At 41.6% G+C, this 13,894-nt stretch overlaps 1 protein-coding gene across 1 annotated transcript in view; it reads left to right on the top strand.

Moving 5' to 3' along the window:
* Positions 1–13,894, top strand: part of ATP8B4 (ATPase phospholipid transporting 8B4 (putative)) — a 95,922-nt gene that overhangs the window by 60,325 nt on the left and 21,703 nt on the right. The window contains exons 15-19 of the mRNA XM_063142650.1: positions 989–1,177; positions 3,632–3,747; positions 7,206–7,370; positions 8,575–8,686; positions 13,114–13,219. Coding sequence (XP_062998720.1) covers positions 989–1,177; positions 3,632–3,747; positions 7,206–7,370; positions 8,575–8,686; positions 13,114–13,219 — 688 coding nt within the window. The remainder of the gene's footprint in view (positions 1–988; positions 1,178–3,631; positions 3,748–7,205; positions 7,371–8,574; positions 8,687–13,113; positions 13,220–13,894) is intronic.

Raw genomic sequence — 13,894 nt, 5'->3', positions numbered from 1 at the left:
TGTCTGCCTGAAGTCCAACATTCTAGCTATGGAAGGTTCCCTAGTTCTCTATTAGCCACAGGGTATACAACTTCTCTTTTCCTCTTTTTATCTTGCTCTATTTATATCCTGAAGTGTTTGGCCTTGGCTCAAGATATTTTGCTGCCTGAGGTAAAAGACAAGATGGTGCCCCATCCCACATACAGAAGTGTGTTGGACTTGCAGTTGAAACATACTTTGACAATTGCAAAGGGATAGTGTTCACCACACCTGAAGCAGCAGAACCAGTGTAGGGGGCCCAGGACAAGTTGTGTGGTACTACACAGCTCTCTCCTCCAACAGAAGGAAAGAGCTGGGAATTTCAGGAGTGACAGCCAGGAGGCTTCCACTGCTGCTCCTGAGCATCCCACTGCTGCCAACTGAGGCAATTGCCTCACCTTGCCTAATGGTAGGGCCAGCCCTGTTGGCCAGGCTCTGAGACAGGTTGCAGATGGTTCCAAAGCAGGCACATGAGGATCAAAAGGACCAGAGCCAGATGCCAAAGTTTGGGATCCGGTTCAGGAACAGGCAAGGCAGTTGCTCAAACCCTGGAGCTGCTTTGGGTGTAAGGGTTTTATAAGGCCTTGTGCATTCCAATTGGTTTGTGTGATCAGTTGATGCCTTTTAGGCTGTGGGATCAGGTGACTATATTCAGCTGTCTAATCTATCTGGTGGTTAGGGCCCAGAGTGATGGTGATGCAGGAAGGCACTGGAGTGTATGGCTGCTGGAAGCCCTGGTTTGAGACCACCCCTGGTGCCTTACTCAAGAATAACTTTATCACAAGAACCTTCTGTTTTCATAACTGGCTGTTTTTGCTTGGAATCCACTGCAGATGAATGGGTTTTGCATGGGAAGTTGTTCATTAGTGATGTAGATTTCTTTTTCCTGTTCTGAATAATTGCATTTCTTCATTTGTGTTACTCAGTGGTATCAAGTGTTCCTTTCTTTCTTTGTCTTTTTTTTTTTTAGATGAATTGATTTACCAAGCACAATCGCCAGATGAAGGTGCTCTTGTAACTGCGGCTAGAAACTTTGGGTTTGTCTTCAAGTCTCGGACTCCTGAGACCATCACAGTAGAAGAAATGGGCAAACTTGTGACTTACCAGCTGTTGGCAATCTTGGACTTCAACAATGACAGGAAAAGAATGTCTGTGATAGGTACAGAATGCTCTCTCTCTCTCTCTCTCTCTCTCTGTTTCATATTTTCATTTTGTAAATACCTTGGTGGAATCAGAGGGTTGGCTGCCACAGGGCAGAATTTTTCTATGTTCCTAAGATAAGCGAGTTGGGACTTGAGTTTCTTGGGAACAGGATGGCCGCTACTGGAGTGGCATTATTTGGAGACACCAAAGGCAGAAACAGGATGAGGTGATGTGGTGTAGTGGCAAGTTTATTGACATAAAGTGCTGGTTAAAGCCCTATATGGCTTGGGTCCAGGTTATCTGAAAGACTGCATTCTCCCTTATGAGCCTGCCCATACTTTGAGAACTTCTGGAGAAGCCCTTCTTTCAGTTCCACCATCTTCACAGGCGCACTTGGCGGGAACATGGGAGAGGGCCTTCTCGGTGGCTGCTCCAGTGCTTTGGAACTCTCTTCCTGGGGAAGCTAGACTGGCTCCCTCCTTGATGGGCTTTCGGAAGCAGGCAAAAACTTGTTTGTTCCAGCAGGCTTTTGGAGAATAATCTGGTCCTCCATCTATGTTAAGGACTTGTAAAATTGTCGTGTATTTTAAAAGTTTGTGTTTTAATATTGTAATTTTTTTGTACATTTCTTTTCCTAGGTTTAAAATGTATATGTTTTAAATTTTGAAAGGCCAACTTGAGGCCCACTATTGGGCAAAAGGTGGGGTACAAATAATAATAATAATAATAATAATAATAATAATAATAACAACAACAACAACAATGGCTTCAAAGGTTGGCATAGTATATCAAAGGCCAGAACCTCATGGAGTTGCTCCACCTCTTCACCATGGCACAAAATAGAGGCAAAACCATAAAATACAAGAATAATTAAATGTATTATATTATTTATTGCATATAAAAAAAGATTTAATGGTGATCTTTTTTATGGAGATGCTGTGGAGGCATCAAAACACACATGGAAACATTTATGTTTTGGTTGGGGAAACATCATTTAAACACTAGTACTCATTGAAAATTAAACAATCAAAATGTTTGACATTTGATAGCAATATGTTTGAAATTTTTCTTTGCTATCGAATTCATGATACCAAAAGAAGTGATACCCATCTCTTAAAGATGCTAAAAACAAAACAAAATGAATAAATAAAACCATCACAGCTAAAAACAACCCTCAGCTCCAAGTTTGGGTAATGATCCTAAGGTTATAAACTACACACGGGAAATGTCATACTGGGGAAAAAATCTTCATTTCAAATTGACTGTTGATTGTGTTTAAAGAACAAAGAGTAAAAATAGCATCTGAAGTGAAAACTGCGATACTGAGCCAGGCAGTGACTCTTCTGTGTAAACTAACTACTGCTGTGTTTATCCTGATAATAGAGAAGCATCTTTTGCCCCAGACTTGTTCAAAATGTTCCCCACCCTGGTTAATATGACTGTGCTCTGTATTCCTGACATTGATGAAGCACCCTGCAAGAATCATAGAATCATAGAATAGTAGAGTTGGAAGGGGCCTATAAGGCCATCGAGTCCAACCCCCTGCTCAGTGCAGGAATCCACCCTAAAGCATACCTGACAGATGGTTGTCCAGCTGCCTCTTGAATACTTCTAGTGTGGGAGAGCCCACAACCTCCCTAGGTAACTGGTTCCATTGTCATACTGCTCTAACAGTTATGAAGTTTACAGCAGTTTTTCCTGATGTCTAGCCGGAATCTAGCTTCCTATAACTTGAGCTTGTTATTCCGTGTCCTGCACTCTGGGAGGATCGAGAAGAGATCCTGGCCCTCCTCTGTGTGACAACCTTTTAAGTATTTGAAGAGTGCTATCATGTCTCCCCTCAATCTTCTCTTCCCTAGGCTAAACATACCCATTTGTTTCAGTCTCTCTTCATAGGGTTTTGTTTCCAGACCCCTGATAATCCTGGTTGCCCTCCTCTGAACATGCTCCAGCTTGTCTGCGTCCTTCTTGAATTGTGGAGCCCAGAACTGGACGCAATACTCTAGATGAGGCCTAACCAGGGCCGAATAGAGAGGAACCAGTACCTCACGCGATTTGGAAGCTATGCTTCTATTAATGCAGCCAGTTTTGATTCACTCTGGACATAATGCTTTGCCTTGAACCTATGTGTCAAAGAATACTTTGTGCACCTTTCAAAATTTTGGATAGCCGTGCATCTAATACACAGTATTATTTTACCTGGTGAATTTTTTTTTCAGATGTAGGTGTTTTACATGCAAAGTTAGCCACAATTTAGATCTCAGCGAGCCTTATAGCTGCTCGCTGTGAGAAGTGATTCAACTTCCCATTTTACAAAGGCAAAATAAGAATATGAAATGATGATAATTTTCCAGTTGTCAAAACCATCATTATGAACTGGTCAGTGCAATATATCTCCCATTTCCCCCACACCCTGGTAAGTAATCTTCAGGTTTTCACTGTTATTTCTTGTTTTCTCTTTGTTTTCCAGTTCAAAAACCTGATGGACAGATAAGACTTTATTCTAAGGGAGCAGATACTATTTTATTTGAAAGGCTTCATCCTTCTAGTAAAGCGCTAATGTCTTTAACATCAGACCATCTTGTGGTATGTGCCCATTTGTTTGGGTTCTGAAATATGGGATTTATTAAGCACAATGAAGCATGAAGGGGTTAACCTTTAGACTTTGGCTTGGTTCACACAAATTGCATTTTGCATTTCAAAATTGTAGTTGGATCATACCACTTCTCACTGTAGTGGCAAAGCACAAGATTGAATGCCCCCCAAATCCTCACCTTGCCAATAAAACCTAGCATAACATTCAGAAAGCTAGCTCAGAATCTTTGTGGGGGAATGTTATATCATACAATTCTTTGCCTGTACAGTCAAAGATAGGGGATAGGGGAGAAATTCATTCAGTTTCCATTTTAATTTTAATGCAAACTTACTTAACTCACACTTCCCAAAACAATGTATGACTCGAAACACACTGATACTTCAATATTCACAGTATTCTGAATTTTGCAATGCACTTCTGCAGTCAAAAATGTCTACAATGTTTGTATTTTTAACAGGTGTGCAAAAATGCCTATATTAGTAAAAAGTGCATATACAAGAATGTGTATATTAGAAATGTGCATTAAAGTGTGTGAACTTTTGTGCATACTTCTTTAAAAATTCACAAACTTGTGCAGAAACAGGATGAAGTGAACTTAAAACTGGAAAATGGAGAAACTCTGTTAAACTGACAGTTCTGACTTTCCTTAGTCCACCTGCAGTTTGATCATATGTTTAGGTGTTTTTGAAGTAAGCCTCAATCACAAGTTGGAATGGTTTTTGAATAGGAATGACACCTCTTCTTTTGCTCATTTCTTCTAACCTAACATGAACTTTCAAGAGAAACCAGAGAAAGTTCTGATTTCCTTAAAAAAGAAAGAAAGAAAATCATTCATGTTCTTTGTAAGTGTCCACATTTAACATGAATCATTCCAGAATTCTATAACCAAAATATGCCTTTGACATTTAGTATACAGCATGATGGTTTAGTAATATTGGTTATAAACATAACTATTGTTTTTGTCTCTGTAATGGAGCTTTCTAGTCTTTCTTCTAATCTTTTCCAGAAGTCTTTTTTTTTTTTAAATGAAAGGAAGGCTAAAATCACAAGCATTTGGTCTTTGCAGTTAAAACAGAGACCTTGAATTTTCTTACACACCCAGTAAGTGAAGGGAATGTATTTACATGTGAAAATAGCATGGTTATTCCAGACATCTCATATTTTGCTAGTCAGCTAAATTGATCCCGTCGCATTTTTCTCTCTCTGCGTTTTTCAAATCCATTAAATGTTGGCTTGTTCTGATTCTTCTTTATTTGTTAAATTACCATAATTTTGTACACTGGAAGAAGAAACCCTCAAACGTTCACTGGTGGGTGAAAATGGCGCAGTTAACGGAGTGTTACAAACCATTCACATTTTCTATGGGGCTCAGCAAGGTCAAAATGAAATGTGTTTGCAATTTTCATCGTAAAATGCAAATTTGCTGGGGGTTTTTTTTAAAAAGAAATTCATACTGTTTATATAAAAATTAGCCAAAATACATTTTGGATAATAGAACAAAATGACATGCTATTTGCAGTTTCTAAGATAGCTCTGACTTAATTACTGTTGTCAGAACAATAAACTTCAGCATTAAAGAAATAAGGAGGTGTCTGTTGGGAAAGTATAGGGGATTCACTATTCTACCATAGAAGAATCCCAACACTGGAGGAAGGTCTAAATTAACTGGCATGCATCTTTGAGCATGTAGCACACCAGATGTATTGTTTTTGGCATTTGTATGCATGGGTTTGGGTTGACTGTGCTTTTACTCTTCTATTTTGTTTTCATATAATAATTTAAGTTCAGGGAAAGTTTCTTATGTTTTGGACACAATAAGAGTAGCATTTATATATTGCTGTATCATGTTCAAAGCACGTTACATAGGTTATCATTGTCCTTGCAACAACCCTGTAAGGAAAGTCGGTATTATTATACTCATTTTGCAGATGGGTGTGGAGAGGATGAGACGTGAGTGGTGCTTGCCTAAGTCCACTGAGAGAATTTGTGGGGCAGAGTTAAGATTTGAACCAGGGACTTCCTGATCCATAGCTCAGTCTCTTAACCACTACTGAAAACCCCTACTGTAAGAGCACAAAGAAAACAAAGGGAAGAATCTCCACACAGATTTCAAATAGTAAAAAGGAGAGTCAAACAATGGTTCTACTTTTAATGGTTTGAGGGTGAGGGTTTTAATGGAATTGTCTTAATGTGGGTTGGGTTTTTTAATGGAATTGTTTTATAGGTTATTGTAAAGCACCTCGATACCAGAAATGGTGAGGTGGCGCTATAAAAATGCTTCAAATAATAATAATAATAATAATAATAATAATAATAATAATAATAATATAGTAAATGCCACTACAATCACCACCGTTTTGTTGCAAATCATCTATTTTACACAAATAATCAGGCTGATATAAGCATAACAACGGGTGTAACTAAGTGGGATGCTATAGTTACCACCGTAATACACATCCAGTTATAATGTGCATATACATGCATGTACATAGAGGTAAATGCCCCACTATAACAAAAATCACAAGCTACATGTACTGGTCCATTACACACAATATAATACAACAAAATAATGCATGTAAACACAGACAATGGAACTAAATATCGTGTATTAGTCATTATAACAAAATATCATGTATAAGTCAGTATTATGAGTGCCTCTAATCAACCCACAGTGATTAGCCTGAATGCTGATACTTTGACTACCTTGTGGGTTGATAGAGGCACTCATAATACTGACGTACACATATTTTGTTATATCGGCTAATACACAATATTTAGTACCATTGTCTGTTTACATGCATTATTTTGTGGTATTATATTATGTGTAATGGACCAGTACATGTAGCTTGTGGTCTTCCCTTTGTTTTCTTTGTCCAATACTGTATATGCAATGAAAGAAAGGTTGGATATAAATACATTAAATTAAAATGCGCAGACATTTTGTCACTGTGCTTTAGTGGAGGTTGATGGCTCTGATGTCAGTGAGGCTCTGAATCTGCCTTGGGTTTCGGGCAGAGCCATCAGATATCTAAAGGAGCTGTCCAAGGTGATGGACCCATTTGGGGCATTGAGTTCAGCACCTTGGCCAGCTCTTTTGAATTCGAACTGAAACCCAGAGTGGACTCAAAGCTTCATTGACATTGGACTCACCAGCCTTCACTGCTACACTCTGTATTCTGTGAAATATAGAGTGTTATATCAAGTTGGGTTATTTGTCCATCTTGCCTTAGTATTGTCTGCTCTGGTTACCAGCCGAGGCTGGTAACTGATCCTCTGCTACCTGATCCTTCATTAAAATGGATATTTGAAACTTACCCTAACATGTGAAAATTGACATAGCTTGGTGACTTTACATCTTAAAAGTGTGTGTGTTGCGGGTGGGGAAGTGTGTAATGATTAGCATAATCCGACCATGCATTTTTGAACTTTTGTTATGCACACATAATAGGAGTTCGCTGGAGAAGGCCTTCGAACTTTAGCTCTGGCATACAAAAATGTGAATGAAGAGCAATTCCAGGAGTGGTTTGAAGTTTATCAGAAGGCAAACGCTTCGCAAGATAGCCGGGAGGAACAGCTTAACTCAGTATATGAAGAGATCGAAAGAGACCTGAAGGTATGCAAGTCAATCTGCAGTAAAAATGTTTTCCTTATTTACTTAGTTACAGAACAATTCCAACATGGTGGGGTTGAGGTGGGAGTGAAGTGGCAGGTGATCCACCACTTCCAAAGGCCTGTTGATTGATGCCTTCTTTTGGAGGACCTCAAAATACATGTTAGGTTCTATGTCTTTTGAACTGAAGCCAATACGGAGGGGTCATTAACTATAACAGCACCAGGCTAGCATAGTTGATGTGCCTGATCATGGAATGATCACTCTGGAACGAAAGGACTTTAGATCCAGGGAATGAAGGAGCTTTGGATCCAGTGAATCCAAGGTTCCCCCAATATCCCCCCAACATGCCTTCAGAACACCCCACTTTGGGGGCTAGCGCCCCTGGTAACACTGGCAGTAGTATATCTATACCAGCGGCTGCTAAGATGAATGCCGGGGGGGGGGCATATCCACCTCATCCTAACCCACCTTCCAGCCAGTGAATCTGCAGGTTAGGATTGCTCACTTGATTAAGAATATAAGAAGATCTATGCTGAATCAAGAGTCAATCAAGTCAGACCAAGAGTCAATCAAGTCCAGTATTCTGTTCACACTGTAGCTGACCAGCTGCTCCAATAGGAAACCCACAAACGGGACATGAGTACAACAGCACTCTCCTGCCCATGTTCACCAGCTAGTAGTGTACATAGGCCTACTGCCTCTGATACTGGAAGTAGCATATAACCATCAGTACTAGTAGCCATTGATAGCCTTATTGTCCATGAATTTCTCCAATCCACTTTCAAACTTATCCAAATTGGAGGCCATCACTACATCTTGTGGAAGTGAATCCCGTAGTTAAACTATGCATTATGTGAGGGAGGACTTCTTTTTATCTGTCCTGAAGAGGGGTGGACGAACTCACCTGTGTCGGATGCTTGCCCTGTCGCCACAGCCATCCACTCCCTGCTCGTCAGGCCACGTGAGCTTTTTCTGAGGCTTGGCCACCCTCACTGCCAAAATTGTGCTCTCCCCCAATGCTGTGTTACTGGGGGAATTCAGTTGGGAAAGTGCACAATTTCTGGAGATTATGATGATGGTGATCAACAAAGCTGTTATTATGCTGAGGCGTTTCAGGTTATATCAAGAATTAAGAGCACACGTTTGTTGACAATTATATTTTTAACGAGTCTTTCAAATTGATCTCTTCTGCTTCCTTACAAAGTTATTGGGTGCCACAGCTATACAAGACAAATTACAAGAAGGAGTTTCAGAAACCATTGCTAGCTTATCATTAGCCAACATTAAGATCTGGGTACTAACAGGTGACAAGCAAGGTAAGTTTTTAGTTCCGTGTCATGATTGGTCCTCTGTGAAGGGTTAACAGAAAGCTCTCAATCTTGATGCACATTCCTAACCTACCAGACAAGGTTGTTGTGAGGATAAACGAGTTGGAGGAAGAGAAGAACAAACAGGGTCTCCAATGTTGATCTTAAGCTGGCTTATTAATAATTTCATCTCCCCAGGGAACTCTATGAACTGTAGATCTATGAGTACTTTCACTGGGGTTCTTTGGGGGAAGGCAGCCTGTGAAACTAGTATAAAACTGTATACAAAAATGTAATGTAGGTATACTCTGTGGGTGTCCAGGAATTTGTAATGGAAGAGTTTTCAATCTTTGAACCCATTGTAATGTGTGAATCAGTCCTTCGACTAATTATTTCAGCACTCATGGGTATGATTTATTAGGATCTAGTTTGAAATAGCCAAATATTTGAGACATTCTTTCTATATCCTGAGTTTTGCTCGTCTTTCCGTCATTATTCTCATTCTGTTCCTCATCACAGCAGGAAGGGGGAAGGCCTGACTGTTGGAATTTCGCTTTACAAACATCTCATGTGTTCTATTGTACTATTTATGGACTTGAGTACAGAGGAACACCACATAAATGGGTACACTTGGCAGCATTACGGTTTACACTCCCCCTTGGAATTGACACTTTCCATTAGTTCACAAGAGGGAGAGGATTAACACATACAACTGTTAGAATTTTTTGCTGTCTTAACGAAGTAATTAAAAACAAGGAGAAAAATGATTGCAATCTAAAGTTTGTAAATCATCACTCTTGCGGTCAGCTGTGATGAGTAAGAATTTTTTCCAGGTGACTAGGCAAGGACGTTTTACAGAAACTTTCCTTTTTTAAATAATAATAATAATAATAATAATAATAATAATAATAATAATAATAATTAATAATAAAATCCTATTAGGCCAGAGATGACTATGGAGCTAGTAGCATTTGTGAACTTATTGAAAAGGCTGCTGTAAGAACTCTGGACTTAACACTTTGTTCTATGATGTCCACATAGCTGATGACATATTAAAAACAAACAAACAGATATATTTATAATTCTTAATTGAGCACCATGGGTGGCCTTGGTCAATGGCTAGGTTGCACTGTGGGATGCGAAGATGACCACCCATAAGCATCCTCTGCAACTGGTGAGACTAGGATGAGTTCAGAGTCTTCAAATGCAGACAATGGCTAATTTAGAGCCTTCTCAATGGTTGAAAAAGCAATTCTTCTCAGCCATTCATTGGAACCTTCCTGGTGGTTGGGGCCACCTTTGACTTCTCCAGAAAGGGGGACATTAAGGATCCCTTGATAACTCAAGGTGACTTATTTGACAAACATTTTGAGGATTCAATCACTCACATCAGTAACGGCTGCCACAATCACAATGACAAGCAGTGACCTGGATATAGACACACAGGATTAGGGACCTGCTAAGTTGGGTGTGATTGTGGGGCAGATGTTTGAGGCACTTGGCCTGGCCTGAACACAACCCAAGACCCTTGGAGACTGCAACCTAACCAAATCAGTTTCCACTGAGAGGCCGGCATCCTCACCCCAAGAGCCTGACATTCCACAGAGGCCATTTCCCAAGATAGGTGATGTGTTCCATGCCAACGCCAGGCATTTGAAGGCCCTTGGGAAAAACACTCCTAATGGGACCCTTCCTTCAGCAAGTCTACCTTCTCACCACCATTGTCACCAGCTCCTCCTCCTCCTCCTTTTCACCATTGCTATCACTTGCTTAACAGGCAGAGAGCCAGTGAGCAAGTCGACAGGGACTGTGACTGTTTTGCTTTCTCAGCACCACCATTTTCTGGGACAGAATGAGAGGCAGGTGAACAAGTGGGTTGCAATGGTGGAGACGTAAAGTTATTATTATTATTATTATTATTTATTTATATAGCACCATCGATGTACATGGTGCTGTACAGATAACACAGTAAATAGCAAGACCCTGCCGCATAGGCTTACAATCTAATAAAGTTGTAGTAAACAATAAGGAGGGAAAGAGAATGCAAACAGGGACAGGGAAGTGTAAACAGGCACCGGGAAGGGTGAAGCTAACAGTATAGAGTCAGAACAAACTCAAAGTTTAAAAGCTATAGGGAAAAGAAAAGTTTTTAGCTGTGTTTTAAAAGCTGTGATTGAGTTGGTAGTTCTCAGGTGTTCTGGAAGAGCATTCCAGGCATGAGGGGCAGCAGAGGAAAATGGGCGAAGCCGAGCAAGGGAAGTAGAGACCCTTGGGCAGGCAAGAAGCATGGCATCAGAGGAGCGAAGAGCACGAGCGGGGCAATAGTGTGAGATGAGAGAGGAGAGATAGGCAGGAGCTAGACCGTGAAAAGCTTTGAAGGTCAACAGGAGAAGTTTATATTGGATTCTGGAATGAATTGGGAGCCAATGAAGAGATTTCAGAAGCGGAGTGACATGGTCAGAGCGGCGGGCCAGGAAGATGATCTTAGCGGCAGAGTGGTGGACAGAGACCAGTGGACTGATGTGAGATGAGGGGAGGCCAGAGAGGAGGAGGTTGCAGTAGTCCAACCGAGAGATAACCAGTGCGTGAACGAGAGTCTTGGCAGAAGAGACAGACAAAAATGGTCGAATCCTGGCAATATTATACAGGAAGAAACGACAAGATTTAGCTACTGCCTCGATATGAGGAATAAAGGAGAGCGAGGAATCAAATATAAAGCCAAGGCTACGAGTTTCCTTGACCGGAGTAAGCGTGACATCGTTGACAGTAAGAGAGAATGAGAGGTGAGGAGAAGGTTTAGGAGGAAAAACAAGCAGTTCAGTTTTTGCCATATTGAGTTTCAAACGGCGATGAAGCAGCCAGGCTGAGATATCTGAAAGACATGCTGAGATACGATCGTGGACATCAGGAGAAAGTTCCGGAGATGAGAGGTATAGTTGTGTGTCATCGGCATACAGGTGATATTGGAGGCCATGAGATTGAATAAGTTTACCCAAGGGCAGCATGTATAGAGAAAACAGCAGCGGGCCAAGCACCGAGCCTTGCGGAACCCCAACTGAAAGGGGAAAGGAGGAGGACGAGCTGCCGTTAGCCGACACGCTGAAAGAGCGACCCTCTAGATAGGAGGCAAACCAGTTATAGACAGAGCCACAGAGTCCAAGGTCATGGAGGGAATCTAAGAGAAGATCGTGATCAACCGTGTCAAAGGCTGCTGTCCGTGGGCTTCTGCTGAGGTGTGGGCCCTTGGCAGGTCCTGAATGTGCCTGCTGAGAAATACTGAAGAGGTAATAGAGTGCTAGAGATAGTTGCCGCTTTAAGGCTCTCCATTCCTTAACAAGGGGGTGGAGCCTGGGAGGGGGGAGTCAAGCCCTGGGAGAGAATAAGTGCTCAGTTGCTGACATGGATAACATGGAACTAGTTATCTGCTCCCTGTGCTCTGTCCAAGGTTCTGAAAGACCTGTGACCGGCCACCCTTGTTGTTTTTAAATTGTCCTCTTAGAAACGCCTTTTACCAGCGATGGCCAGTACACCCACTGTGCCTCCTCCTCAATACTTTGGCCACAATGATCTACCTTCTGGAGATAACCTCACATGGTCTTCAAAATGTGCTGTCCATGAGGCTGCCTTTGAAAACGAATCGGAAACTTCCATTAGTTCAAAATGCAACAAGTAGATTACTGATTGGGAAGGATTGGATGAATCACATTCACCCATACATCAACATCTGGGCGGACATAGGATAGTTTCGATTCCTTGATCCAAGGTTGGAGATAGTGCCCCCTTGCAACTGGCATGGAGAGAACCATGCCGGCGGCCTCTCCAAGCTTGCAAAAGCAACCTCAGAGAGGATAGAAAGGGGGTATTTCTATTGGCAAGGAGGGGGAGTAGGGATATGAGCTATCCCCAGTCTTCCTTAGCCTCCTTCCCTCCTCTTCTGCAGAGCCCTAGCTAGATGGACAAAAGCACCTGTCTAGAAAAAATGCAGAGTGGGACAAGCGCAGAGGTGCCAATCTCTTCCATGCTCTTCATACTCTGCCATCAGTCTCTGATTTTAGAGGCTGATGGGCATCTGGATAGGACTGAACCCTTAAAGTGTAATGCCTGTACTGGGTTTTAAGGAGCTCACTTGACCATCTTTGAGTCTGTTTCTCCTTTGCCCTTTGACTACCTTTACATGTACATGGGAGCAATCTATAGCAGGGCCGGTGCGACGAATCTGGCCCTCCTAGGGTCCCAGCTCCCCAGATGGCTGCAAGATCTTCTCTGGAATTGAATTTGGGTTGAGAAAGTTTCTCCACCCCTGATTTATAAGTTGAAAAGGTTTTTTTGAGCCAAAAAAATGGTATTTCGGTATGTGTTCATATACAACACCCATGTCAGCAATTTTACATTCACCACTGTTAATATGTTCTTTTGTTTGTGTATGTGTTTTAAAGAAACTGCTATGAACATTGGTTATGCCTGTCAGATGCTCACAGATGCCATGGGTGAGATTTTCATTGCAGCTGGTCACACGAAAAATGAAGTACGGGAAGAACTTAGGTAAAAAATATTTAAAAGCAATGATTAGGTTGTATTCAACTACCTTGGGCTGTTCTCTCTGCTTTCCTTGATTGGGTATTCTGTCAAATTCTGGGTGGTGTCAGAGATAGCAACACTTTCACTTTCTACGGCATGTCACATTTGAGAAGGGAATTTCCACGTATCTCTTGTGAAGCGATGCACAGGCGTCAGAGGCTTGAGGAACCTCCAGCATTTCAACATGTGCAAAATGCATGAGTTCCCTGTTTGGACGTTACAACATTGATGGAAAGTAGAAGTGACTTCTGCAATGCGTTCTACATAGGGCTACCTTTGTGCCTAGTCCGGAAACTTCAACTAGTTCAAAATATGGCAGCCAGGCTGGTCACCGGTACACCTAGGGGTGACCACATTACACCAGTTTTAAAATCTCTTCACTGGCTACCAATTTCTGTGTGAAGTATTAAGTGTTGGTTATCACCTTTAAAGCCCTACATGGTTTGGGTCTAGGCTACCTGCGGGATCGTCGTCTCCCATACAATCCACCCTGCACACTCAGGTCCTCTGGGAAGAATTTACTCCAGTCAACAAAAACAAGGCTGACAACTATTACCCAGAGGACCTTTCCTCTGCTGCTCCCAGATTATAGAATGACCTGCCGGAGGAGATTCATCAACAGTGCTCTGTTCCCATAGT

This window comes from Elgaria multicarinata, chromosome 16, assembly GCF_023053635.1.
Source record: "Elgaria multicarinata webbii isolate HBS135686 ecotype San Diego chromosome 16, rElgMul1.1.pri, whole genome shotgun sequence".
Taxonomy (NCBI): domain Eukaryota; kingdom Metazoa; phylum Chordata; class Lepidosauria; order Squamata; family Anguidae; genus Elgaria; species Elgaria multicarinata.
This window is presented reverse-complemented; position numbering and strand designations above follow the sequence as displayed.